The 22,917-nt window shown below is 43.5% G+C and overlaps 1 protein-coding gene across 1 annotated transcript in view; it reads left to right on the plus strand.

Annotated features, from left to right (window-relative positions):
* PDGFRL (platelet derived growth factor receptor like) overlaps positions 1-22,917 on the plus strand; it is a 47,195-nt gene that overhangs the window by 5,143 nt on the left and 19,135 nt on the right. Inside the window, exon 2 of the mRNA XM_049866530.1 lies at positions 7,756-8,053. Within this exon, the coding sequence (XP_049722487.1) occupies positions 7,756-8,053 (298 nt within the window). The remainder of the gene's footprint in view (positions 1-7,755; positions 8,054-22,917) is intronic.

Here is a 22,917-nt window from a genome sequence, read left to right on the forward strand (position 1 = left end):
CAGGCAGGAAGGGAAGCTGAGGAAGACGTGTGCCGGAGAGACTGAGAAGGATGTAGTCAGTGACACAGGAGGAAAACCAAGACAGCACGATATCCTGGGAGCCAAAGGAATACCGTGTTTCAAGAAGAGTCTTAAACCATGATGGGCACCCTAACTGATGTTTTGAAAAATGTATCACATGTCCTGGAATAGAAGTATCAAATTTTCAGGGACAGCTTGTGTAAGAAAACGATCTGCTGCGGTTGGAGGGTTTTTGGGAGTTGGGTTCTTGAAAGGAGGAGTATTTTCAACTCCTATCATTGCTGTATTTCATGACGAATGGAAAATGAGAGTGGGGCCTGTCTCTCAGTTTATGTAACTAATGGGAAACCCCTGAGCTACAAATATGGTGACTCGGGAAATTTATAGTGTGGTGATTTTTTAAATTAGCATTTTATTGTGTTTAGGGTGAAAGATTACACAGCAAATTAGGTTCCCATTTAACAGTTTCTACACAAATTATTAGTGATATTGGTTACATCTGCCACAATGTGTCATTATTCTCATTCGTTCCATTCTGGTTGTACCATTTCCAGTTTCCCTGCCCTCTTCCCTGCTCATCTTTACTTTAATTTTTGACCATTTGGTCACCTATAGATGATTTTTCTTAAAGAAGCTCATAACTCACGGGTGATACTTTATTTTATAAGCCCATCTGTTATTTAACTAAAATGCAACTTCAAGGGATAATTTTGGTTTAAGGTTTAAAGCGTGTCTCAGGGCGATAGTCTTGGGGAGTCCTCTAGACTTAACTGGTCCGGTAAGTCTGGACTGTTTAAGAATTTGAATTCTGTTCCACAGTTCTCTCTCATTCTGTAGGGATCCATCCATTGTGGCCCTCATCAGAATAGTCAGTAGTGGTAGCTGGGCAACATCTTGTTCATCTGGTCTCAGGGTAGATGAGGCCATGGTTTCTGTCGACCGTTGGTCTTGTAGACTACTTTCTTCTCTGAATCTTTGGTTTCCTTCTTTCTCTTTTGACCAATATAAGTAGAGACCAATAGTTGTATTTTAGATGGCTGCTTGCAAACTTGGAAGACCCCAGACACTATCTACTACACTGGGTTATAGAACCTACACTTTATGAACTATATTATGCCAAGTACCTGAGTTGTCCCATGAGACTATGGTCTTAAGTCTTTAAACCCAGAAAACCAATCTTGTGAGGTGTTTGGTTATGTCTCAGAAGTCTCCATACCTGTTTCCCCTATGTGGTTTATTATATATATGAACATACAGGTATGCACATACATACCTGTATGTACATATGCCTACAGATACTTCCATCTGTGCAAACATATGTACCCACATATTCACACTCATATACTTAGTGCCTATGTACATATTTGTGTAACAACACATAGTTTTTGGTTGTTGTTGGTGTTGTTGCAAAATTATTATGTCATATCCTTTACCAAAGACATACTTTCTCCTGGTGCGCTTCTTAGTGACATCGTTTACCTTGATCAGGCTGTGTGCACTTCACTCACATTTGATGTTACCTTTCCGACCACCAAAAATAACAGTGTCTACTATCTCGATAGTGCTTCCCCCTCCCCCCCATCCCTGGTAACCACCCATGAGTATTGGTCTCTTTTACAAAAGTGCGATCATACAGTATTTGTTCTTTTGTGATTGACTTATTTCACTCAGCATAATGTCCACCTGATTCACCCACGTTATGTTTCAACAACTCATCATTATTCTTTATGGTTGCATAGTATTCCATTGTGTGTATGTACCATATTTTGTTTATCCGTTCATCTGTTGATGGACATTTAGGTGGTTTCCATCTTTTTGCTGTTGTGAACAGTGCTGCAATGAACATAAGTGTGCGTGTCTGTTCATGTCACTGCTATTAGATCTCTAAGGTACCTACCTGGGAATGGGGTTGCTGAATCACAAGGTATCTCTATTTCTAGATTTTTGAGGAAGCACCATACCATAGTGGTTGTACCATTTTACAATCCCACCAGCAGTGGGTAGGGCTTCTGTCTCCCCAGATCTCACCAGCATTTGTTGTTTTTAATCAGTGGCATTTCTGCAGGGGGAAATGGTATCTCGTGGTAGTTCAGATTTGCATCTCTCCAATGGCTAATGATCATCAGCATCTTTTCATGTGTTTATTGATCACTTGCATGTCCTCTCTGGTGAAGTGTCTGCTCATGTCCTTTGCACATTTTTTAATTGGATTATTTGTCTTTTTGTTGTTGAGTTGTTGAAGTTTTCTATATATTTTAGAAATTAGACCCTTATCAAATATGTCATTCTCAAAGATTTTTTCCCAGTCTGTAGGGTCTCTTTTTACTCTTTTGATAAAGTCTTTTTTTTAATGTTTTAATTCACTTGATTTTATTTATTTATTTTATTGTGCTTTAGGTGAAAGTTCACATAGCAAATTAGTTTCCCATTCAATAGTTTGTACACAAATTGTTCTGTGGCGTTGGTTGCAGTCCCGGTAATGTGTTAGCATTCTCCCCTTTACCACCCCAAGTTCCCCTTTTCCATTTGTCTGGTTTTCCTGCCTCTTCCTGCCTTCTCATCTTTGCTTTTGGGCAAATGGTGCCCTTTTGGGCTTATATAGATGATTGTTCTAGGGAGCACTTTCCTCACGGATGTTATTATTCATTTTATAGGCCTGTTTATAATTTGGCTAAAAGGTGATCTCCAGGAATGTCTTCAGTTCTAAGTTAAAAGGGTGTCCAAGGGCCATAGTCCTGAGGGTTCCTCCAGTCTCTCTTGGACCAGTAAATCTGGTCTTTTTATGAATTTGTATTTTGTCCTACATTTTTACTCACTGTAACCAGGACCTTCTATTGTGATCCCTGTCAGGGCAGTTGGTAGTGGTAGCTGGGCACCATCTAGTTCTTCTGGTCTCAGGCTAATGGAGGCTGTGGTTCCTGTGGTCCATTAGTCCTTTGGACTAATTGTTTCCTTGAGTCTTTGGTTTTCTTCATTTTCCTATGCTCTGGATGGAAAAAGACCCATAGATGGTCGCTCATAAGCTTTTAAAGACCCCAGACACTACTCTCCAAAGTAGGATGTAGAGCATTGTCTTTATGAACTTTGTTATGCCAGTTGACCTAGAAGTCCCCCGAGAATATGTTCCTTTGCCTTGATAAAGTCTTTTGATGAGCACAAGTATTTAATTTTTAGGAGGTTCCAGTTCTAATTTGTCTTCTGTTGTTTGTGCATTTGTATAGTATGGTAATTTTGGTGCTACCCCCAGGACAGCCCTTTCCCCCTAACTGCTCATCAGGGAGAAAAGAAGCAAATAGCTACAGCTCTCTGCTGTTAATGACTGTGTTAAGCATATAGCCCTTATGTAACCAGTAATCAATGATAAGTCTAATGAATTTATGTTCTCCAACACAATTCTATACAATTAGAGAGGTTAGTGGTCAGGTGACCTCCTTTACTGACTCAGGTTTGACGGTCTATAGCCTCAATCCATGCGGATTACAATCCTTTGTCCTCTTACTTCTTGCTTTGTAACATTTGTTCTTCCATTCAGTCTGGAGATTGTTTTCAGGCAGCGTCTCCTCATTTGGGCATTCTAATGTATGCCTTGGAAAAGGATCTCCAGCACTTCCAGGAAGGTTTGCTCTCCTCCCTGGCATCAAGTTCTGTTTGACTTGGAACTCCCTATCAAAGAAAGGCTGGGACACAGAAAACAAAGAATCCACTTAGACGATGCTGCTCTGGGTGTAATAATTTGTGCAAATGAAATGAAGCTGCAACAATATGCTGATCTCTAGGTGAACTGAGAGGCAGTGGGATGAACCAGGAAGAGCTCTAGGCTTAGAGTCAAAGGGCCTGGTTTTTCACTGCCTTCTTGGTGACCTTGGCTGAAGTATTTGGCATCTGCAATCCCAATTTTTTCACCTATGAATTAGAAAGGGAGTCCCTGGGTGGTGCAAACACTTAACGTGCTTGACTGCTAACTGAAAGGCTGGAAGTTTGAGTCTGCCCAGAAGCACCTCAGGAGAAGAGCCTGGTGATGTACTTCCAAGAAATCAGCCACTGGAAACCCTATGGAGCGTAGTCTAATCTGCCATGTGTGGGGTCATCGTGGGTTGGAGTCAACCCAACAGCAACTGTTTTTGTTTGTTTGTTTAATTAGAAAGAATAATAACTGCTTTTCCTCCATCACATGGAGATCACATGAGATAATGACAACCACGAAGTAGCAAGTAGCGCTTACATAGCATTTACTATGGGTCAGACATGGTCCTCAGCATTTACAATATGTTGACTCATTGAATCCCGAGAACAACCATGAGATAGTTATTATTACTATATCATCCTCAAGTTACAGATGAGGAAACCAAGGCAGAGAGAGCGTAAGTAACTTTTCCAAGGTCACACAGCAGGCAAGCAGAGAACCAGGACCTGAAGCTGGCATTTAGTGGTTTGTGAATTTTACCACCCATTTCTCTAAAATTGCATTTTAAATGCAAATAAAATATACTATGCAATAGTCCAAAAGTGCAGTGGTAATAAGCATTCACTTTTATATATCTACAATATATTTTCTCATATTATTTAGGCCTTTGGAAGATAATAAACTTGCACACCTAGACAAAAGAGTTATATTCTTTCAAAGCCAGACAAAGGATTTGGGAGTCACTCAAATTCAGGACTATCTGGGTGTCTGTGGGGCCACCAGGATGGCTGCTTTAAGTGAGTGCCTTAACCATCAAACCAAGGAGCACTGGCAGGCAATGGTTAAGCACTTGGCTGCTAACCGAAAGCTTGGCAGTTCAAACCCACCCAGCGGCTCTGGTGGGCTGCTCCTGTAAAGGTTACAGTTCTGCTGTCACATGGGGTTGCTCTGTGTTGGGATTGACTTGATGGCACCTAACAACCACAGCCATCAGGACCGAGTCCATGGTCAGGAGACTGGACAGCTATACAGCTGGATCAACGGGAGGGTCTGTTTGGTCAAAAGGTCAAGTTAATTTTGGGGAATAAGAGCAATATTTGAATGAATAATATCTGCACTTAGATGCTCTAATGCTGCCGGAGAAACTGCACTAGTTGCCTAAATTCCACAGCGTTTGTAGATGGTCGTTGGCATGTCTGTTACCTCGGGTCCCTGTTATGTGATAAAGAAGGCTTAGTCAGGGATGAAAAGCACCCAGGTAGACACGGTGACGATCCGGAGGCCCATTCATCTCATAGGTATAGTGCAACTGAAATATTTATAGGGCAGAGGTTACGTGGACATCCGTAGGGTAGGCTTTTATTTTCCACGTTAAGAAAAAAAAACATGATGTTTACCCTAGTGCAAAACTAAGGCTTCTGCTTCACAACTGAAGTTGCTGGATGAGTGTACGTTTGTGGGTTCTGGCATGTTCCCAATAGGTACAATGCTCCCCGCTCTGGGAGGGTGGGGAATGTGTGCATGAGCCCCATGGCCGAGCCGTACCTATGCTTAGAACCACAGGGAAATAAACTCAACGTGCAGTGTCAGCCAAGTCTTAGCAAACTACAGGCCCAACAGTAGGCACTGGGGCCTCTGCTGCTAAATAAAAGGTTGGTCGTTCGAAACCACCCAGCGGCTGCATGGGAGGAAGACCTGGGGATCTGCTCCAGTGAAGATTACAGCCTAGGAAACCCTATGGGGCAGTTCTACTCTGTCACATGGGGTCGCTATGAGTCGGAATCTACTCAATGGCAACTAACAACAGCCTTGGACACTAGGAATCAAGAACAGTACTCCCTGGCAGGACTGAGAATGCTCAGCAAGGCCTGTGTGTGACCTAGGAAAACTAGGGTAGAGGAAGGAAGGGAAATAAGAAGGGACTCAGGCCTAGGAGAAGATGAGAGGCCACAGCTGGAGCTGAGGTTCTGGAAAAGAGAGCAGGGCTCGGGGCAAGGCACGCGAGCCGGGAGGAAGCAGTGTGCCCAGGAATGGACGCTGGCACTGCGCTACTGGGTAGAATTCCTAAGACTGAGATTGGTTCCAGAGTCAGGGGCAGGCTGAACCAAGAGCGGAAGCTGAGGGACTCCTATTTCAAAGAGCAAAGGCAACGCCCAAAGAAAGCCAAGTTCATCACTACAGAGCTGAGGCAAAACCAGTGAAGTTCTGGTTATTTCCCTGATTTGTCACATTTCCCTATTGTCCATGAATGCCAGGTTGATTCCCTCAACTGGCCAAGGTTTGTGTCTTTATTTGCTCAAAATACATGCAGGACGTTTGTCTACAGAGAGGGAAGTGAGCATGGGGGATGGGGGCAGGGAACCTGCATTGGCAGAGTGGCTTTGTGTAATATCGATTTAACTTTCCAGGACTTCCTTTATTATTATTATTATTTAATTTAGTCTACAAAATGAGAGGCTTACCTAAGTGATCTCTAAGGGTCCATGAAGTCTGGACATTTTGTAATTCCACTCTGAGGCAGCCTTTGAGCTTATCCAGATGGGCAAACACACTGCATTGTCTTCTCACCCTTGCTGTGTGGAAGCAATGGCATGGCTGTGGGGTCCTCGGTGGACAGTTAAAATTTCTGGATCCCAAGGGCATAAGGGTGCACTGTCTATTAAAAAAAAAAAAAAAAGTTGCCGTCGAGTTGATTCTGACTCATAGCGACCCTATAGGACAGAGTAGAACTGTCCCATAGGGTTTCCAGGGAGCAGCTGATGGATTGGAACTGTTAACCTTCTGGTTAGCAGCTGAGTTCTTAACCACGCACCACCAGGCGTCTGCATTGTGTATAGAAAAGTTAAAAACAATAATAAAATTGACTAAAAAAGCTAGCTTTTTATTATTACCATTTGCCAACAATTCTCAACAATGTTGGTGATAAAATGGTCCTCTGCAAAAATATTTTGTTGGCTCAGCTCTAAACCATTGCTGCAATCAGGGCTGGATAACCCAATAAGCAAGGTGGGCACAGGCTTACTTGTGCACAGTTACTAATCTGTAGTATACAATTTCACTTGTTCACTACAGATTAGTTAGTAAACACAAGTAAGCCCGTGTGTACTTACCCACCCAGCGGCTCCGCTGGAGAAGGACCTGGTGACCTGCTCCCTTAAAGATTACAGCCGAGAAAACCCTATGGAGCAGTTCTGCCCTGTCACATGGGGTTCCTCTGAGTGGACACTGACTGGACGGCACCTAACAACAACCACAGTACTTATCCTCAATAAACGTGTTCTACACGGATGTCGTCAGCCCCTGACACGAGCAGCCTCCACGACGTGCATTCAGTTAGAGAGTCCACGACCGTTCGGAATCCTTGGCGGGGCTTCCAGCACAGCTGTGAATCTAACCCATGTGGTGGTGCGTGCTCCTGCTTTTAAACAACAGGGGCAGAATGAACAGTGATAGCAAAGAGACTGCAAAGACAAGAAACACAGCTCGAGTGACTTCAAGTCTGTCATTCTATGTGGCCGCTTGGGGCTTCTGAGGTAGAGCGTGAACTTAGTAGAATAATATTTCTCCTTGGTGAGTGTTAATTTTAGTTCATATGTGAAAGATTTTGTTGAATTTGAATAATATCTTTGAAGCTGAAATAGAATGTTTCTTTTTGATGATTGTTTTAAAACCAAGACTCGATCAAGAGAATACTGGGTATCACATGATAATTACTGAGAATAATTCTGACATACAGAGAAGTGGGTATTAAACATTACCTGCTCCAGGTGTCACGTGTTCTGGGTGTGCCACCGCCATAGCTCATTGCTGTCTTCTCACATCTGTACTAGTTACCAGCCAAGAGCCTCCTAAGAACAAGCGTCCGAAGGAGCCAGGAGAGAACAAAATCAAGCCTTCCAACAAAAAGGTGAAACCCAAACTTCCTAAGATAAAGGACAGGGACCCACCTGATGCAGCGCCAAAGACGCAGTCTATAATGATGCAAGTGATGGAGAAAGGTCGCTTCCAGAAGCCTGCTGCCACCCTGAGTCTGACGGCTGGGCAAACTTTGGAGCTTCGATGTAAAGGAAATCAAATTGGATGGAGCTATCCTGCGTATCTTGACACCTTTAAGGACTCCCGCCTCAGGTCAGTGTTTTTTATTTGCATTGGGTCAAGGGTTTGGTGTTGTTTCCTCATTAAATATCACAGTTTCTAACATCTCTCATTTCACCCTAGTAGATTCTAAAAATGGAAATTCAGCGACAAAAAGCCCTAGGCTTTTTTTTCTTCACCTAACTAAAAAAAAAAAAATTATTGCAGACCCTATAAACGTTGGTTAAAAGAGTTAAATGTTATAGGACAAATAATTGAAACAGTAGAGATGGATATTTAAAAATTTTTATTGGGAATAATAACCAACTCTTAATGTTTTATGTGGAGCCCTTATGGCATAGTGGTTAAGAGCTCGGCTGCTAACCAAAAGGTTGGTAGTTCGAATCCACAACCTGCTCCTTGGAAACCTTATGGGGCAGTTCTACTCTGCCCTATAGGGTTGCTATGAGTAGGAATTGACTTGACCGCAGTGGGTTAGATTTCTGGGTTTAATGTTTTATGTTATTATCTTTTTTTAAGTAATCATTATGGAAGCTGAAATGATCTAACAGGAGAGTCCTATGACCAGAGACCAACTTTAACAGCTTTTACACTTTTCAACTGCTTCTGATTTTTTTTTAACCTTCCTGAATATCTGACTTTTGCACTCAGAGCCCTCAATTAATAAGAAGGCCAAACATCCCTCATGTTTGAATGAGCTCCTCCAGGAGGCTGGGCTTCTTCTTAGGAAAACTGGTTAATGCGATGGTTAGGAAAACGATTACACCAAGAAGGGGGCTGCTGCAGAGGGTGCCGGGAGGAGCCCTGAGCACGGGCTACGCTGCTCCTGTGCGTCTTTGGAGAAGACCCCTGAACTCCCGGCGTCTCAGTTTCCTCATGTGTAGAATGAAGGGGACTGGATTTTTACTTCCTTCCAGCCCTATCTTTCTATGATATAAGATAGAGAAATAGAGGGTTTTGTCTCTTTGGCTGTGACTGGAATGAAAGAAAGAAGGAATGTGGATCTTAGGTGTCTTAAACTCAGCTTATTCTTATAAGGTTAATATTTCCTCACAAACTCCGCCTCCCTATAGGACACCACCATGTTCAGCCAGAAACCTGAGAGTCAGCCTTGGTTCCTCCCTCCCTCCCCACATCCAATTCATCACCAAGTCAATTCAGCCTTCCAGAATAAAACCAAACCAAACCTGTTGCCCTCAAGCTGATTCTGACCCATAGCAACTCTATAGGACAGAGTAGAACTGCCCCATGTGGTTTCCAAGGAGCACCTGGTGGATTTGAACTGCTGACCTTTTGGTTAGCAGCCATAGCTCTTAACCACTACACCACCAGGGTTTCCCAGCCTTCTAGAGAGCCTTCAATTTATCCTTTTTCCACTTCACCTGTCACTACCCCTGCCCCAGCTACTACTATCTCTCATCTCAAAAGTTGTGAAAACCACACTCAGGCGTGTATCCCTCCAATCTCCCCTGAAGCTAAGGTGGTGTTTGAACATGCAGATCTGACCATGTCACTCCCCTGCTTAGCACTCTGTGGATTTCCACTAGGGATAAAGTCCAGCATCCCTATGTGGGAGACCCTCCCTGTTCCTCTCCCTTCTCTGTGGAGTCATCTCCAATATTTTGTTAGTATGGCTGAATTCGCTGGTGTGGCTCCTGAGAGAGGGTCAGATGTGCCAGGCTCTTTATAGTTGCTGCTGTCATTGCCAGGGACCTGGGGGCCCTAAGCCTTGCTGCTTCTGTTGCCCAGCACACTGTGTCCTCCCCCTCCCCCGGCTGACTTCCGCCCAGGACTCACTTTCGCCAGGAAGTCCTTGTCAGACCTCCCCAGGTGTGCATTCCTGTGGCATCTGGTGCTTCCTCTTGCATGCACTCTTCACACACACAACTACTGCTTTTTGTTTTTTAAATCTGTGTTTTTTCACTGGGACTTAGTGAAACACTCCACATTTAGATTTATCTATTGAAGACTGAATGACAACCTCCCTCTCATCCTCCCAGGCCCGCTTGCTCTTCCTTCTCATACATGCACCTTGGAGAATAAATACATTAAAATGTAAGTGACCGACCGACCGACCGACCGACCGACCGACCAACCGACCGACAGACTGACCAGAAATCCTGGTGGCGTGGTGGTAAAGAGCTACATCCGCTAACCAAAAGGTCAGCAGTTCAGATCCACCAGCCACTCCTTGAAAACTCTATGGGGCAGTTCTACTCTGTCCTATAGGGTCCCTATGAATCAGAATTGACTTGACAGCAATGGTTTTTTTTTTTTTTGACCTACCTATACCTACCTACCCATCCACCCACCCACCTACCTGCCTTCCTATCTATCGATCCTCTTTTATTAAAGACTGCCTTCACATTTTTATGCTGGTTGTTCCCTTCTGGCTTCATGGTCTATAATAGTGCAGAGTTCATAAGGGTTATTGGGTCGGATGGGGAATGGAAGATGAGGGAGACAAATTTTCCCATTTCCGTCTCTACACTTGAACTGTGTTTGTGTGTGCGCACACGCACGCGTCCCCTGCTTGGAACACATTTGTAAAGATTTACTACCATATACATTTTAAATACCTTAATTTACAAAAGTCAGATTTATATGTGATTTTTTTAAATCAGAACTGATCTAATTTAAATTATTTTCAACATTTAATCTTGGACTTATACAATATATCCTAAACCCAGAGGATTTAATGATTGAGGATTTAGTATTTTCTAGGAGTGTTTTCAAAGTTGTATTAGCCAGTATCTCAGAAGAAAGGCCTGGCAATCTACTTCAAAAAATTAGCCACTGAAAACCCTGTGGGGCACAGTTCCACTCTGACACACACGGGGTCGCCATGAGTTGGAACGGACTCAAGGGCAGCTGGTATTAGCCAATATAGTTTGAAAACACCTTAACTACTCAAAGTGAAGTGAGCATAAATCTAAATTGAAGAGAAATATCCAGGAGCTGAAAAAACAAACTTTGACTTTTTAACGTTAAACAGTATTCACTAAAAGCATGGTAGGGCCTTATAAGAAAGTAAAGACCGATGCGGATCTCCAAGGACCTTACAAAAATGTAGACACATCTGCTCACAACTCTACGTCAAGCGACAACAAAAAATTCATGATTTATTTGACACCAGAGACTCAACAAACGGACTCTTGATATCTTTCCCAGATCATGGTCCCTTTGTATAGAAGAGAAGTATTCATCCTGTATTTTCCTTTCCTTTCCTGTGGAGAACACATTCTTTCCAAAGTTATGACAGCTTCAGGGTTGGAAGCTCCCCAGGTGTGCTTCCACCAAAGCCTGGTAATTTTAACCAATACTGGTAGCTTTCTGGAACTAAATTCACATGTTGCCCCGTTTGTTCAAATTTAATCTTCTGACTACTTCATCTTTTTCTATTGAATTAGGAGACGTTCTTTGTCACTAATCTACAAAAGCAGGGGCAATTTCTTAAGAAGAAGAGGTCTAGTTAATTTGTGGGGCCCCAGATAAATGAAACAGGACCTGATGAGAGAAAACTCTATATTCATTTGTGTTTCCCAAAGTACCTTATGTACTGGGAAGATGGTTGCTGCTGTTGTTAGGTCTCGGCAAGTCAGTTCTGACTCCTAGCAACTCTACGAACAACAGAACAAGACACTACCTGGTCCTGTGCCATCCTCACAATCATTGCTATTTTTGAGCCCATTGTTGCAGCCACTATGTCAATTCATCTTATTGAGGGTCTTCTCATTTTTTGCTGACCGTCTACCAAGCATGATATCCTTCTCCAGAGACTGGTCCCTCCTGATAACACGTCCAAAGTACATGAGACAAAGTCTCGCCATCCTTGCTTCTAAGGAGCATTCTGGTCGTACTTCTTCCAAGACAGATTTGTTAGTTCTTCTGGCAGTCCGTGGTATATTCAATATTCTTTGCCAACACCATTAATTCAAAGGCATCGGTTCTTCCTCCATCTTCCTTTTTCATTGTCCAGCTTTTGCATGCATACGAGGCGATTGAAAACACCATGGCTTGGGTCAGGCACAGCTTAGTCCTCAACCAGAAGCACGGAGGCTAACACTTACAGCCCATAATTGTATCAGATCACAAAATGGAGGACAACTGCGCAATACTGGGAATCACGGCCTGGCCAAGTTAACATGAATTTTTTAGGGGACACAATTCAATCCATGACACCAAACATGGTGTCCTTCTCCAGGGACTGGTCCCTCCTGATAATATGTCCAAAATAAGTAAGATGAAGTCTTGCCATCCTCGCTCCTAAGGAGCATTCTGGCTGTACTTCTTCCAAGACAGATTTGTTCTTGCTTAATAAAATATATATATATATTTATTTATTTATTTATTTTTAATATACTTGAATGAATTAATGCATTTGGCTATATTCATCTAGGCATAAAATTTCTTGGTTAAATGATTAAAAGATTTAATGTTGCCCAAATAGAACTTGGTCTCTTTTCAGACTGGAGGGTACAGGACTCCCCCCACCCCTTTTGTTTATTGTGCTTACCTAAAGTTTACAGCTCAAGTTAATTTCTCATACAAAAATTTATAACATATGGTTATGTGACCTTAGTTGCAACCCCTATAATGTGACAGCACATTTCCACCCCATGTTTCCCGTGTCCATTCAACCAGCTCCTATCCCTTTCTGCCTTCTCATCCTGCCTCTGGACAGGAGCAGGTCTTGTGTATCTACTTGAACTGAGAAGCACACTCTTCACTAGTATTATTTTATGTTTTATAGTCCAGTCTAATCTTTGTCTGAAGAGGTGGCTTTGAGAATGGTTGTAGTTCTGGGTTAATGGAGAGTCTGGGGGCCATGTCTTCTGAGGTTCCTCCAGTCTCAGTCAGACCATTAAGACTGTTCTTTTTATGTGAATTCGAGTTCTGCTCCATGCTTTTCTCCTGCTCCATCAGGGACTCTCTGTTGTGTTCCCTGTCAGGGTGGTCATTGTGGTAGCTGGGCACCACCTAGTTCTTCTGGTCTCAGGTTGATGGAGTCTCGGTTTATGTGGCCCTTGTGTCACTTGGGGTAGTATTTTCCTTGTGTCTTTGGTGTTCTTCAATCTGCTTTGCACCAAGTGGGTTGGAACCAATTGATGCATCTTAGATGGCCATTCAAAAGCTGTTAAGACCCCAGACACCACTCACCAAAGTGGGATGCAGAACATTTTCTTAACAAACTTTGTTATGCCAATTGACCTAGATGTCCCCCCAAACCATGGTCCCCAGACCCCAGCCCCAACTACTCTGTCCCTCAGAGTGTTTGTTTGTGTTTAGGAAACATCTTCGCTTTTGGTTTAGTCCAGTTGTGCTGACTTCCCCTGTATTGTGTGTTGTCCTTCCCTTCACCTAAGATGATTCTTGACTACTATCTAGTGAATTCCCCTCTCCCACCTTCCCACCCTCGTAACCATCAAAGAATGTTTTCTTCTGTTTAAACCTTTTCTTGAGGGCAGAAACCCATTTCTTCCCATTGGCTTTGGACATTGATGTTTTACCATTGATACTGCCGCCATTTCTTAGTCTGTAAAATGAAATGATCTCTAAGGACCCTTCCAACTATGATCCTGGGATTTAAGAAAATGTGTTTTTGAATCAATAATACAGCAAATGTTAAATATAAATAACTTGAGAAATAACAAAAACCACCAAAAAATAATAGTTCCACCATAAACATGCCTGGCTTTATAAGGCTGGTTAAATAAATGAATGAAAGGGTACAAATATTCACACCTTGTAAATCAAAGTGTACACAGTATTGTTTAATCAGAAAAGATTTCATATAGATTTTTAAATAGATTTAATTATAGTTTACTTACTTATTGTAATAACAATATGGCATTTCATTATATCCATATTTCATTGTTTTCTTAACTGGTTCCCAGTTTGTATTATGGATAGTGCAATTATAAACATTTTTTGTGAATAACTTTCAATGATTGTTTATATGTTTAACACTGAGAGCAAGAAAATTTCAGTTTCCTCAATCAAATTGTAAGAACGAATGTGTTATTCCACATCTTTCCTCATAAAAAGGGGGCATCTCATGGAACAGAGAGATCAAGATTTAGAGTGAGGCAAAGCTAGATTGGAATCCTGTCTTGACAACTAACCAGCAAAGCGAACTTTGACCAGTAATCTCCTTTGGCAACCGAGAGACCAGTTCCCTTATGTGGAATATATGGCTAATATTACCCGAGGTAAGTGTCGCTGATACAGTGCCTGGCCAGGGGCAAATTACCCAGTAAGTAAGGTAAGCACAAGCTTACTTCTGCTTATTTACCAATCCCTAAACCCACTACTGTCGAGTTGATTCCGACTCACAGCTACCTTATAGGACAGAGTAGAACTGCCCCATAGAGTTTCCAAGGAGTGCCTGGCGGATTTGAACTGCTGGCCTCTTGGTTAGCAGCCGTAGCACCTAACCACTAGGCCACCAGGGTTTCCTACCAATCTCTAGTGCACAGAAAAACATGTGAAATTGCACACTACAGATTAGTAAGCAAGCATAAATAAGCTCATGCTATAGGGTCACTGGTGGCATAGAGGTTAAGTGCTATGGCTGCTATCCAAAGGGTCATCAGTTCGAATCCACCAGGCGCTCCTTGGAAACTCTATGGGGCAGTTCTACTCTGTCCTATAGGTTGCTATGAGTCAGAATTGACTCAACAGCAGTGGGTTTTTACCTTGCTTACTTGGTAAACTGTCCCTGTAAGGGGTTGTAAATTTGAAAAGGATTCTATAGGAAGGTGCTGTGGGGTTGGGAGAGAGACAGATGCCAGCCATACCTAGAAGCAAAATCTTTGATGAGGTAAAAAAAAAAAAAAAAAAAGTGCAATTGTCCTTAATTTGCCTACTGGGTAATTTGCCCACGCCTGGTCCATGGAAGGTGTTCAATCAATTGTAAACTAATTGTTATTAGTTGCCATTGAGTTGGTCTGACTCAAGGTGATCCGATGCATAAGAGAACGGAATGCGGCCTGACCCTGTGCCATCTTCGTGATTGTTGGTCTTTTGAGTCGATTGTTGTGGTAATTGCATCAATCTATCTCATTGAAGGTTCTCCTTATTTTTGATGACCCTCTACCAAACATTACTGTTATTAGGAAAAGCATATTCCTCAAGCACAATCATCCAAGTGATCCTTTGAACCAGTTAGTTCTGAGCAGGACAGATACCAGTCAGGGAACTGTACAAGCCACGTGGCTTTTGCTAGGGAGGATCCAAGAGAGTTGGTACACCTCTTTCCCAGCAGTGTGCGCACTTCCATTTAATTGATTCTTTGTCATCTGAGGTCTGTGTCTGTCTCTCCCCATGAACGCATAAGCTCCTTGAGGACACGGGCCACGTCTCTCTGGTTCATTACTGGATTCTAGCACCTAGAACAGGGTAATGGATAGTAGAACTGAGGATATGTTTTTGGGTTCACCAGGAATTTAGTGATCGTGTCAGAAATCAGTTCCTGGTCATGTGTTCACTCGTTGAACATTTAAAGATAATTACTTAGTGCTGATGTGTGCACTGTATGCACCGGTGAGGAGCATCTGATAGGCAAACAACACAGTATTAAATGTATTTTATGTCCACAGTGCTGTCACCTGGATCCATCCTCCATCCTCATTGTCTCAGAGACTACTGTTGTTTAATCTCATGGAGCCATTAGTTGGTTGGCCCCTCTACCTTCTCCTTCTTTATCCACCTGCCCCCTTGTCTTCACTTCTCTCTGTATTCATCTTAGATTCAAGGGTCTGTCATTTCTACCAAACTCTTGAACATGCCCTTTTCTTCCTTCATACCCACTTGGAAATTTCCAACCCCAAGTGAATCTGTTCACCTACCTTCTCTTGTTGCACGTGGACACTGAACACTGCTGGAGAAAGCCACACAGCTGGCCAGATGGGTGCCATTAGATGGTGGCCACCTTGCTTGACTGGCACCTCGATTCTGCTCCCTGGCAAAGCTGAATACATTTCTCTAGTCTGTTCAGTTGTGCTCTCTTCTGAAGCCTTCATTTCTCTCACTTTCAGCTAATGAACTTAATGCCTAATTTACTAAGAAATTGGAGTTTTCCAACTTCTTGAGCCTGGCCAATCCATCCTCCACACAGCAGCCAGATCTTTCACAAAAGCGCATCTGGTCATGCTATTCTCCTGCCTCAAGCTCTTCAATATTCCCTGAACCTCTTAGAATAGAGTTGAAACTCCTAATAAGGCCCATAAGGTCATGCATACTCTTAAACCTTTCTCTCCTGCCTCGTTTCACTTTAATCTCTCATTCTCCACACTCCAGCCTCTATGGAATTTTTCTGGTTCCCAAATATGTCAAACTTGTTCCTGCTAGGGGCCTTTGTCCATTTAAATCCTTCTCCCTGTAATGCACCTTTCTCTCCTCCTTACTGGAATAACTGCTGGACATCCTTCAGATCCAAGCCTGTCACTTCCTTGGGGAGCGTTCCCTGCTCTCAGCTCCTACCTCCCTAAGGTCCCAGTTATACACCCTCATTGAAGCACATATTCCAGCCAGAACTGTGTGAATACATTACACCTGATGACTTCTTTTATGTCTGTGTCCACTGCTAGGCTTAAGCTTTGCAGAGCTGGCGTCTGTTTATTCACTGCTGTTTTCCTAGCATCCGGGACAGGGCCTGGAGCACTGCAGGTCCTCTGTAAGTATTTCAGTGATGAAATGGTGCTGGGGGCACTGAGCCTAGTCGGTCTAATGGCAGGACCCCTGTGGTCATGTACCTGTGCCTTCTGGGTCAAGTTCATTGAACACTACAGCTAAAAGGGACCTTAGGGGTTATTTTTATTTCACTCAAGCCCCCCCCCCTTTTTTTCAGTTGTGCTTTAGATGAAGGTGTACAGAGCAAACTAGTCTGTCATTAAACAATTAATACACATATTGTTTTGTGACACTGGTTTCCAAATCTCATGACACATCAACACTCTCCCTTCTTGACCTTGGGTTCCCTGCTACCACCTTTCCTGTCCCCTCCTGTCTTCTTGTCCTTGCCCCTAGGCTGAGGCATCCATTTAGTCTCATTTTGTTTGATGGCTGAAGGGTGAACCTCAGGAGTGAGTTCATTATTGAGCTAAAAGGGTGTCCAGGGGAACCATACTCTTGGGGTTTCTCCAGTCTCTGTCAGACCAGTAAGTCTAGTTTTTTTGGGGAGTTAAAATTTTGTTCTACAATTTTCTCCAGCTCTGTCAAGCCCCTGTTTTTAACAGATGAAGAAACTGAGAGTCAGAGAGGATAAGTGGCTGGTCTAGTGTAGCAAGCTGGTGAGTGGCTACATGAGCCCTAGAACCTGGGCCTGCTTCTTCCCAACTTACAGCAGCTGTCTCACTCAGTGGCTCTGCAGTATACATAAAAAACACCAAACCAAACCCATTGCCGTCGAGTCAATTCTGACTCATAGCGACCCTGTAGAACAGAGTAGAACTGCCCCATTGGGTTTCCAAGGAGTGGCCAGTGGTTTTGAACTGCCCACGTTTTGGTTAGCAGCCATAGCTCTAGACAGACAAGCTAATGGAGATAGCTTCAAGGAAGACAGATTTGTTGTCTAATTTTTTTTTTCATTCTTGAGTTCAAGACTAATCAAACTATTTCTAAAGTTAAGATTCAAAGCAGAAACAAAAAAGATATAATTTTCTGGTGCGCTGCATTGATTTCTTGCTAGGCTATCTTTGAATTGAAATTGGGAGAAATTCCATGTTGATTTAGGATAACCTTTTGGACTTCAGAATGTTAGAACATTATGTTGGGCTACTTTGAAAGGGGAGCACCATCAGGAGGGCATAAACAATCCCACATTGTAAGAGGTGGAATGACCAGCCCAGAGGCTGGGGCCCAGATGGGTGTTCTCTTGAAGTTCTTCCAAGTCTCCCGTGATGCTTGCTGCCTTTGCATGAGCAAACCATGTCATACAAGGCCCGCTAGATGGCAGGCTTCAGCTATGCTTCAATTTCCTTAGTAAGAAGAACATTTCAAAGGAGGACTGATTGGGTAAAATAAGAGCACACTTGTATTTATGGTTCTTTCATCCTTTTAGGCTACTCTGTGGTCACAGTTTCAAGTTATACTTTAACCAATACCTGAGACAAAACCCAACCTGTTGCCATCAAGTCGATTCTGATTCATAGCGACCCTATAGGACAGAGTAGAACTGCCCCATAGGGTTTCCAAGCAGTGGCTGGTAGATGCAAACTGCTGACCTTTTGGTTAGTAGTGGGGCTATTAACCACTATGTCATACTATGTCATCAGGGCTCTGAAAATGAGTACAACACCATGAAACTAAGAGAGTTCACTATAGCTGAAGCATTGAGTGTAGGGGGAGATGGGGTGGCTGGAGGCAGAGGAGGGGAAGGTGGTCAGCAAGGGGTGAAGATGCCGGGAGGTAAGCAAGTTTTGCCCGTTGGAAGGCCTTGGTAGCCATGTCGAGGAATTCACAGTGAAATCTAAGGGCAGTTATGAGTCACTGATGTAAAACCCTTATAAATCTACATACGTAGAAAATGCAGAGGGATTTAAACCATAATGTGAGCTCTTCGCCGCCTTCAGGATAGCATCTGTCATAATACAGCGATGACATCTCTTCTCAGTCTCAGGCGTATCCATTCTCCCTCCATGCTTCCCATCCCTGTTTTCCTCAAAACGGGTTCTCTGGACCCATTCCTGGATCTAAACTATTTTGCAAGGATAAAAAAAAAATTTTTTTTACTTTAATTTTTTGATAATATAAAAACCTTTAAGAATATCCTGATCAACCTCCTTCAAACAATTGCTGGCAGGACTCTCAGATGCCAGCTTTCTCAGTCATCTAGTGCTGCTGTAACAGAAATACCACCAGCCAATGGCTTTAACAAACACATTTATTCTCTCATAATTTAAGAGGCTGGAAGTTTGAATTTAGGGCGCCAGCTCCAGGGGAAGGCTTCTCTCTCTATCAGCTCTGGAGGAAGGTCCTTGTCATCAATCTTTCCCTGGTCTAGGAGTTTCTCAGCACAGGGACCCAGGGTCCAAAGACATGCTCCACTCCCGGCACTTCTTTCTTGGTGGCATAAGGTCCCTCTGCTCTCTACTTGCTTCTCTCTTTTATATCTCAGAAGAGATTGATTCAAAACACAACCTAAGCCTGTAGATTGAGTCCTTCATCATTAACATAACTACCTCTAATCTTGCCTCATGAGCATCATAGAGGTTAGGATTTACAACACGGGATAATCACACCAGATGACAAAATGGTGGACAACCACGCAATACTGGGAATCATGGCCTAACAAAGTTGGCACACGTTTTGGGGGGACACAATTCAACCTGTAACACCTGCATTTGCATCTCTGTTCACACTCAGGTTGGCACTAACCATCACCCAACGAGAGTGTTTAATCCATACTTCTCAGACTGGATTCAGGGGATTCTCATCAGGGGCCGTGAGTTCTCCGGTTTGAGGCTCACTGACCCACCCTAGAGTTATGCCCAATGGCTTATTACTGATCCCCATGCTTACTGCCATTTCTGCCCAGAAATGCTCAGTGCACAGTGTGCTTGGTGTGCAAGCCAAGTTTAGGGCAGAGCCTTGAAGTCAGGGTCCTTGAAATGGCCCTGAATAAATTGGAAAACGTTCCTTTTGTGAGCACTTTCAGGATGTAAGTACTATTACTTTGATCTATCTAAGACCTTTTAAGGCCCCAGAGTCTGGATGAGTGGACCCTACCAGTGGTCTTTAAGTCAAAATTTTCCAAGGCAAGTTGGTGTCTCTTCAGTGGGTCCTTGATTTTGACTTCCCCAGGAGGATCTACTTGTTCCATTTCCTCTTTTCTGCAAATATTTTTTGCCCCTTAGTCTCCTTATATTGCACTTCTGGAGTTTAGAACAGGGAATCCTTGGCACGATGCTGGGCCAGGGAAGAAAAAAGAAAAAACTTAGAATAGGTGGTTTGGAAATTGGTTGAAATGAATCAAACACTGGGTAGGAACAGTGAGACATTGGCGATCTTAGCCAGGTTGTTAGCCACGTCACAGCAGTAAAAACAGGCTGATGTGTTGATACAGAAACCTCGGGGCTGCTCCCTAGAAGCGAAGGGTCCAGGCATTGACTTTCAGGATGTGTCCATGGTGTCTGGTCAGATGTTAGCATTTTCTAGGCAAGAACTGGAAGTTTGGAGGAGTGGGTAGGGCACAGGAGATGTCTTTGATGGCTGGTTCCTTTGAAAACAATAAATAGCATCTAGAGAGAAGGACAGGCATCTGGTTTTTCATTTGGCCACAACTGGCAACAGCTTACCCCACCCACAGACAACACAAAAGAGGGAGGGCCGAGGAAGCTGACCACAGGCTCCCGGCCAGTCTAATCACGTTTCCACGCATCATTAAGGAGAGGCATCCAGGAGACATTTTTAAAGAAAAAGAGAACAATGTTAAGAAGTATTGATAAACAGAAAAATCCCACAGTTGATGACGAATCTGCAGCTGTGACACACACTGTGGTCAGTACTGTAGACTGCTCCGGTCTTGCGCTGGGGGAGGTGTCCTTATAACTCAAACTCATTATCTTGCAAAGTTTGTTTAACTTTATCCTTCTGAGCAGGACAGCTGAAGATGATGAGGCTCATTGAACATGCTGGCACTCTGCCTTTGCCTGGGCACTCACCTGGGAGTTATAGCTTGGGTCTAATTTGCAGTGGCAAACCAAAGGCATAGGCTCCAGCCAAACTCTGACACTGACCTTCAGATGGTTTTCTACCTAGAACACGGTTGAATTTAAAATCAATACCTTATCCAATCCTGAAGGTAGAGTTCTCTCCTTCAGACTCTCAGTGGCACTACTAGCAGACCCTCCAGTGTCCCCCCAGTGATGGGTCATTGCGGGAGGTGAGATACAGGACTTCTCCGGGTGTACTAACTGTTCAGGCAGCAGAAACACACGGCTATGTTCTGTCCAGGTCCTGGGTGGCGGTGGTGGTGGCGGTAATATCAACATCAGCCTTACTGTCTTGTTATCAGGATGGAGTAAGGGAACGCATGTGAGGCACTGGGCCCACACAGTGAAGACTGGCTGTCTTTATTCACAGTGTGGTATCTGACAAAGGTAACTCACAAGAAAACAGCTGTTTTTTTAGGAATTTTGTTTGAAAAATCATTGTAGACATTTACCTCAACCTCCTGCAAACCATCAGTCTGTAACACTGGAGTGCTCACTGATATTCACACTAATGGTCCTCAAGGGGCCTGGTGGCATGATGGTTAAGCACTCGGCTGCCTACCAAAAGGTTAGTGGTTCAAACCTCTCTAGAGGCTTTGCAGGAGAAAGACCTCCAAATCTGCTCCCATGAAGATTACAGCCTAGGAAGACCTATGGGGCAGTTCTACTCTGCCACATGGGGTTACTAGGAGTTGAAAATTGACTCAATGGCACCTAACAACAACAATGGCCCTGAGGGACTGTAAGACCCAGTGTAAGACAAAGCAATTCCAACCAACTCTAATCATTAAGGTGGGAAAATGGGTGGAAGAACATTATAAAGTTTGGGGGGAAATGTTTTCTGCTAGCTCTTATTGAAAAAGAATGTTTCATTAACATCTCATTTCTTGAACATTCTGATAAACCTAGGTTTAATGATCCCAGTTGTGCCTCACAGCATTAAAGTGTGGTAAGAAGATTATAATAAAATCAAATTCATGCACAAACCCAGAACAGTATAGGAATATCAAGAAATATTTTAGATATTTTGAAGACGCTATTGCAGAACGGTATGCTGTTTATGGTATAATGTTCAGTGATTACATGTATCATATGAGTGAAACCCTGGCTTAAAAAAATGTGATTTTATATGAGTGCAGTCCGAGATTTAAATGTGCAAAAACAATAACAGGCATTATCACAGCACAATAGTATGTCTACTATGCTCGATGGCAACTGACTACAGCAAGTACGTAACTAGGAGTCCCTGGGTGTTGCAAACAGGCGCTTAAATACTAGCTGAAAGGTTGGTGCTTCAAACTCACCCAGAGGTGCTTCAGAAGACAGGCTTGGCAATCTGCTTATGAGAGGTCACAGCCTGGAAAACCCTATGAAGCAGTTTCACTCTGTATACATGGGGTTGCCATAAGTTGGAATCAACTTAAGTTGGAATCGACTTGACAGCAACTAAGAACAACAACAACAAATCTCTATAACTGTGTAGAATGGCACATTATAGACACAAACAGCAAAACTAAGATATGAGAGCTTTGTCTACAGTGTCTGGGCTCAGCTCCTTACCAGCTCCAACGCACCCACACAACCGGCTGTAGGTGGGCAGGTACTAAGTCACTGCCCTTGGGAATCTGCCCAGCACCTTGGGTTTCACCTCCATGGGCCTCGGGACCATGTTGCCTCCTCTTGCTCAGTCCCTTACTGCTCAAACCCTTTGGTTGATTGTCTTTGGCCTTGATCTTGACTTCATCCCTGGACTTTGCCTTTCAGACCATGCCTTACTGCCAAAAGCCCTACTCCCACCGCCACCCCCATCCCCCATCATAGAATCCAGGTTAGACCTGGTGTCTTACCTGTCATGAAAGGGAGGTCAGACACTGCAAGTTCACCCTTCCCTGTAACAACACTGCTATTGGCTATGAAGTTGACTTAGTAGCTGGGACAAGGCAGGGGAGGGGTATGGAACCTTCTGCACCAACCAGAATCAATAGGAGAGAGCTTGGCCTCATAACCTGGCAGCTCGATTTCCATCTGCAGCCCAGGGGATGGCACAGATAGCGCGTTAGCTGGTGGTCATCCTGGGCGGGGGGGATGGACACAGTAGACGGGAACTATTCATGTAAGAGCAGAAAGGGTGACCACAGTGGGTGTGTCTCAGCTTGAGGTTAATAGGTATTAAGCGGACCA

This window comes from Elephas maximus, chromosome 22, assembly GCF_024166365.1.
Source record: "Elephas maximus indicus isolate mEleMax1 chromosome 22, mEleMax1 primary haplotype, whole genome shotgun sequence".
In the NCBI taxonomy this organism is placed as follows: domain Eukaryota; kingdom Metazoa; phylum Chordata; class Mammalia; order Proboscidea; family Elephantidae; genus Elephas; species Elephas maximus.